The sequence below is a fragment of the Nymphalis io genome, chromosome 18, assembly GCF_905147045.1.
Source record: "Nymphalis io chromosome 18, ilAglIoxx1.1, whole genome shotgun sequence".
NCBI classification, from domain to species: Eukaryota; Metazoa; Arthropoda; class Insecta; order Lepidoptera; family Nymphalidae; genus Nymphalis; species Nymphalis io.
Genome location: NC_065905.1, coordinates 4099992 through 4107116, shown reverse-complemented (window position 1 = coordinate 4107116; position 7125 = coordinate 4099992). Strand labels below are relative to the sequence as shown.

The window sequence follows — 7125 nt, the reverse complement described above, 5'->3', positions numbered from 1 at the left end:
GTAAAAATATTTTCAAGAATAAGCTTTTATATAAAAATCGCATATCTGTTTTTGACCGTTAAGGAATTCCTTCGTCTGAAGCCAATTCTGGGTACAAAATGAGGTCATGCTTACCATACTCGACTTTTCTGCTGTCAACGTCAATTAGAAACTTCTATTGTCCATAATAAAGCGCGGCATTTCTTGAATATAGTAACCGAGCTATTATTAATTATAAGGATTGTAATCTCTTTTTTATTGCATTTTTTTTTGGCAGACTGGCAAATGGAACATGTGATGAAGTGGACATTGGCACTGTAAGAAATATTACTATTTCCTACATTGACACTTCGCCACCAACATTGTGAACTAAGATTAGTATTGCTGTTCGGCGATAGAGTATAATATGATGGTACGTACCTAGACGGGCTTGCAGAAAGCCTTTATTTGTGAACGGAAAAAAAAATTGTCCGTGAATAATCTAAAATTTATTTGAAAACACTTAATTCTAACATACTTTCTTGTATACTTTATTTTTGGAAACTTTATTAGTTTATATATTTTTGCATTCATTTAACCTATTGTAATATTATATCACTTGTTTCCTGAAATATTTAAAAAAAAATTAAAGGTTTATTACCTTAATATAATTAAAAGCCTAGACGCACATTAAATTATGTTTATTAAATTAAATACCTAACAAACTACAAGACAGAAATTATTGTAAATCTATACCTAATATTATAAAGCAGAATAGTTTTTTTGATTGCGCTAATCTCAATTACCAAATCAATTTAAAACAATATTTACGTTAGAAACCTATTAATTGAAAAAGTTTCTAGACTTACTTATAGACGTTGCTTAGCGGGTGATTAGTTTAACAACGCGGTGTCTTATTCGTTCGAATAGCAAATCAATAATAACAAAAAGGGAGAAATTAAGGTTTGGCAAAACAGCAGCTATCTTTTTTTTTAAATAAGAATAGTCTCACTCTGTGTCATTATTGTGTTTGATATTTGAAAGAAGAAGACATGACATTGTTTAACTATTCACCCGCTATGCAACTTTTATATGTAACCCACGTGAACGCGGCCATTTAACGTTAATAGAACCGTGCAGAGCAACTAGACTAAATTAATTTATAAATATTCCAAATCATAATCATTTGAATTAATCTAAATCTAATTTCTTAAAGGATCCGACTAAGTATTCTTCTTTAAAATCTCCAGGTCTCAATTTCTCATTTGAAATTTGTTCACAGCATTCTATAAGATAATTCCTAGTGATATCTTCGCGTAATTCTTTGCTGTACATATCTGTAACAATTGAATTAGATAGATAAAATAAGTGGTTTGATTAAGGGCTGTAATACTAAATTTTTATCATTTGTGTTTGTAACTCAATTAAAGTTAGGTGGTACTGTAAAAGGTGCAGTAAATAAGTGAGGAAATTGCTGGTTTCGGATGAAAATATGATATAGGTATTTGTATCCATTATCACGCCAATTCATGGTTTCACAGAGGTTACTCCAGGAGAGAAATTTGGGTTTTGATTACTTTATATCTATGATAAATAAAATAAAAACACAATACCTTTGAATTCTTCTAATGAAGGCTGGTCGCCACCATAATCCTTCGGTAAATAGATTTTTGGGATAAGTGTCTGAAGATCTTCGTCGTTGCCATGGAACATGATTCGTTCAAATATTTTAGGTTTCATAAATTGTTTGAAAAAAGCCATCAGATGTTGGGTTAACGAATTCGTGTTCAAGACGTGGATTTCATAAAGCTTGATGCCAATACCGTCCTGCAAGATCAAACTGTTATATTATTACATTAATAATTTATTTATTTTTATTCAAAGCAGAAACACAGGCTAGCAAATGTATCATATGACGCTTAAGGCTACTTTTGCTCATATCTATTCTAGTAGTCTATGCTAGTCTTGTTTGGTAGTCTATACTAGTATTATAAATGCGAAAGGAACTTTGTCTGTCTATTACGCTTTTAAGGGTATACCACCAAGCCGTTTTTGATGAAATTTGGTATGAAGCAAGCTTGACCCCAAGGCATCTTCTTATATCTAACATCTGCCCCCATCCCCATTAAAAGCAGCGGCAATCAAAAGATAAAATATGTTATGTCTCTTGTACTTTAAAAAACTAAATGGGCTAAGCCTACGTTAGCACCTCTGACTTTCATGTGCGTAATATGTGTTTATTATTTTTATACTTGTGCTTAGCGAGAAAGGAAATCTGGAAATTTTGCAGTGGATTAGTTTGTGGAAGCATCAAATATTTTCAGAGGATTTATTTACGTTTAGTGTATAACATACGTTTTAAACAAAGAATAAATGTATATCGCCCGACTAAATAACCTGAATAAATGTAATAAAGAAATCCAGTTGAGTTGTGTATTTAATCTACAGTTTTTAACTTAAGATATATATTTTTTTAATACACCATTCATATAAGATAAAATAAAATAAATAGTAATTGCAGGGCTCAATTTTGACCCCAAGTTTTTTTTTCTGTTTTTAAAACCCATTTATTTTATTCCAACTTACACAAGTCGTATATGTACAACTAGGTTTCTTAACCAATTATACTTAGTATCGATCTCTAACATAATTCCTCTTAATATTTTACATTATAATATTAATAATAATTTATTTATGTTCGTGTCGACAATTCAAGATGCTATGGCGTATGACCTGTAGGATTCTAATTCGAAACACGACGAAGAATTCGTAAAATATTAGAACGTGATATAGGGCATTTAATATAATAATTAAAAAATTTAAGCTATATAGGAATTTCAATTGCGTATGGCTGTAACGTGGTTACGATATTTAAAATCGGGTCTAGTATTTATTTGATTAAATAATACTTCTGTTGTCGGAAGGCTACAATTTTTGATTTTTCCTTAGCAACCTTATAATTTTCAAGAGATACAAAAAATAAACATTTACTTTGAACCTAATTATTGCTTTAAGCGTTCTGCTAATTTTTTTACGTTAAATTATGTTAGTACCTGCAATATATTTGCGAATTTCTGGATTAAGGTCACATTAACACGTAATATGTGTCCTAGTGTGACGTTTTTTAGATCGAATATCCAAATATCTCCGAGCACGTAGTCGAATTTCAATCGGAGATCTCCTAACTGAAAAGAAACATAATATGTAAAACCGCAGAAGTTAAACCTCTTTTCGAATTTTTTATTTCATTATCTGTATTCAAAACTGTAGATGCAAAATGGCAAATAATATCTGATTTATATTGTTAGCGAAATTGAAACAAATTAATCATTTAATTATTATGATAATTTTTGTGTTTATAATGTAATCTTAAGACGCAAAATACTACGCTTGTATAATTTATATATTTCTAACGATATTAAAAATTTAATTTTAATATCAATGGCAATCTTATTATATTCTATAAATATCTTAATAGAATCGTAGGTCTAGTGGCTTGATGTAAGGCCGCAGACCCGGAGGTCCTGAGTTCAATACTCAGATCTGGCCAATAAAATGTTATTGGGGTTTTCTGTCAGAAATTTCGGAGCAGCAGCCCGGAGTCTGGAAGTTGGAAGTGTGTTCACTCCCGTGCCTCGGAAAGCACGTAAAGCCGTTGATCCTGCACCTAAACTCTTTCCGATACGACCGTGTCGGATTGCCGTCCCATAGGATTATGAGAGTGAGGGACTAGAGAGTGCACCTGCGTTTGCCCACACACTTGTGCACTATAATATCTCCTGCGTAGTTGGCTAATCTCTCTTGAGATTGGTCACCGTGGCCGAAATCGGTCTGGAGAATATTATTATTATTAAATAAAATAATATAAGCTATATATTATGTATAAATAAATTTGTACATACCATAATAGTATTTCTATATACTTCTTCGTTAGAGAAACTGCTTGGATCAGCGTCGTTTATTTTAAAAATCGATATCCTCTTTCCATTATATAGTTTCAACATAGCAGCTTGACGACTGCAAATCGTGAAAACTTTGATAATATTAAGCATATTTATAACGTGCCACAGAATCTCAGGGTGTCATAGAAAGTGACTGAAGAGTATACCCGGTTTTCTTAAATAATAATATTCACAATTCCATTATCAAACATTAAAGTAATATGAGCAATGTGAATGGAGGACCTGGACGTACTGCACCTACCACGGTAAATTGAGAGTATTTTAAAGAACTTATATAGTTTTTATTTTTTTTTTAATTAAGAATATAGCACATTATGATACAGCCCACGAGTTGTTCGATATTTGAAATTATTTTTTATTACTACAATCGAATGAAGTGAATAGGGGCCAGTGTTAGATAACGAATGTGATTGCCAATCTAACATCAAGTCATTTAGGAACATATAGGACGTCTGAGATATATATGACATCACTGAAATAAACAAAAAACTATAATATAACAAAAAATACCCTCATTCTGAATCCTATACAGCTTTAAGTCTAATCTGTAAGAACAAAATCGAAGCTTATATGAAACGGTCGTGAAATGTTTGAGAACGATGCTACATTGACCATAACAATCATAACATTTCATAAATAAACGCATCAAAATAGTTTATCAACATAATTTGGTTGTCAACATATGAGTAATGAAGTGATTTCGTACATAGTAGTACTGCTGGGTTATTTGATAATATATTTTGTATAATTTTACGCTACCGCCAGAAGATTCTTTAATCAAAATCATTTTAAGAAATGAAACACCAATTCGGAATGGAGATTGTACTGATAAGAACAGGCCAAAAATTCAATTTACATAATTATAGCTTTTTCACTAAATTATGCACATAATATATTAATTATTATTTTAAAAATATATACAATTGAATAAACATATTCTATATGGAGATCTTTTTTTTTGTTTTTTTATAGAATAGGAAGGCGGACGAGCATATGGGCCACCTGATGGTAAGTGGTCACCAACGCTCTTAGACATTAGCATTGTAAGAAATGTCAACCATCGCTTACATATCCAATGCGCCACCAACCTTGGGAACTAAGATTTTATGTCCCTTGTGCCTGTAATTACACTGGCTCACTCACCCTTCAAACCGGAACATCAAGTATTGCTGTTTTGCGGTAGAATATCTGATGAGTGGGTGGTACCTACCCAGACGAGCTTGCACAAAGCCCTACCACCAGTATCAAACAAATATTCACTTTACGCTTTTGAACATTTTTATATCTTGATCACTTATAATATAATGTTGTATATTATAATAATAATTATGCTTTATCTATTAATGTATTTTTAAAATAAGCTCTTTTATTATAATATAAAAAAGTCCTGCCGCTACGTATGTCTGTCTGTCTGCGATAAAGTCAGTAACTGCTAAATAATTTTTCATACGGTTTTCAGCAATGGAAGGCGTTATTCATGAGAAAGGTTTAGGTGTATAAATTAATAAGGTTTTGTGCAAATTGGTTGCAATATGACGATCATCATAGAAGATATCAGAAACAATCATTTCAACTGGTAATGAAAAATTTGTGGATATATACACATATATACATAATTATGTATCCATGTAGGGCAACGTCTGCCGGCTTTTGCTAGAATTAATATATATTATCTTGATATTTTTTATACAAGGACATAACATATTTGTTCCCAAGGTCGGTGGCGCATTGGTGATGTAAAAATGGTTAATATTTCTTACATCGCCAATGTCTATGGGCGATGGCGTCCACTAACCATCAAAGAACATCTGCCAGCCGCTTCTAAAAAAAAAACGATTTTTTTTTTATTAATTGACAAATATAAATTGCTGAATATTTTTGTTATTGTATTAAATGTTAAGTAAAATATTACTCACTAAAATGTCCACAATACTGTTTCCGGTTCTAAAAGGACTTTTTTTCTAGTTTCAATAATTTCGGGTGCCACCGATCTACATTTATAAAAGTGATCGATTTTTTTCTTCGTTTTCTCACGGGAACACTTCGAAAAAATAAACATCTTCTCAACGAAATCCCGATCTATAAAATATATATATTAAAATTCATTTTTGTGTCGGAATTGCAATATATGTAGACTTCCATTAAAAGTTTTCTGTTAAAATCTGTGTAAAAAAACAAAAAACCATTTTTTTTCAAATTTTTTTACCAGGTGTGGTATTCTTTCTTCATGGAATCAAATGCGAAGTATACATTCATAAACGAATAAATTATAATTTTTTAAATTCTTAAATGATGGAGTTCTGACGTACAAAATATAAAAAATACAATCCAATTGAGCACTTCCATCATTTTAGACATATCTCTATTATGTTCAATTCATTGACCCAAGTTAGCTTAATATTATTTTCATATTATAACTGTAATTTTATCTTCAAAGCCTTACTACATTACATTACTTTATAATAATCAATTCTCATTGTAATCAATAACTCTTAATCATATCATAATATTATAATATAAAATATATTATATTCATATAAATAGTAAACACTAAAAAAATATTATAATTATTATGAATAAAACGTATCTGCTCATTTAATTTTTATATATAAGAATGAATATTATTGATTTTATTATATACTTTCGCATTTAGATATATAGCAATGCCGTGATAACCAAGGAAACCGTCTTACTTATAGGTGCTCCGGCTAAATGAGGCTGTTTATAATACCATTCAAGTATCGAATCAATGTCTTCCTGTAATATATTGTCTTTTAGTCCAAGCTCCTTGCGTATTTGTTGTTTTTCATCATCCGTATATGGATACATAGGGTGCGATTCCTCTATGTACATCTGTAAATATAAAATTAATTAAGTATTAGAAATATGAAACTTAAGCCTCGAATTCTCTTAACAACGGCAAAGTTTTGTTTATATTTAAGGTATTTCCCTTGCTTGCTCTGATAAAATATATCTCTATTAATATTGTATGTTAAATATTGGTAGAATTATACAATTGCGTCGAATGAATAATATCTAACGTGGTATGTTTTTGAAGTTAAAATGACGTCAATGAAAGCAATTAATTTCTGTGACGCACTTGTTCTTACATACATGAAGCGTCAAGCTTAGCTGGCTTTATAGTATAACATACATGCAGGCGGCATATCGCAAGTGGATCAACGGCTGCATTAGCGGGGCATCT

General features: G+C 30.8%; 1 protein-coding gene across 1 annotated transcript; it reads right to left on the bottom strand.

Moving 5' to 3' along the window:
- Nucleotides 1-1149: 1149 nt before the first annotated feature.
- Nucleotides 1150-6773, bottom strand: LOC126775581 (alpha-tocopherol transfer protein-like). Its single transcript, XM_050497622.1, has 6 exons — nucleotides 6614-6773; nucleotides 5837-5999; nucleotides 3861-3975; nucleotides 3012-3143; nucleotides 1572-1785; nucleotides 1150-1295 (listed from the first exon to the last, which is right to left on the bottom strand). The coding sequence occupies exons 1-6, from the start codon at nucleotides 6771-6773 to the stop codon at nucleotides 1150-1152; spliced, it is 930 nt and encodes a 309-aa protein (XP_050353579.1).
- Nucleotides 6774-7125: the final 352 nt, after the last annotated feature.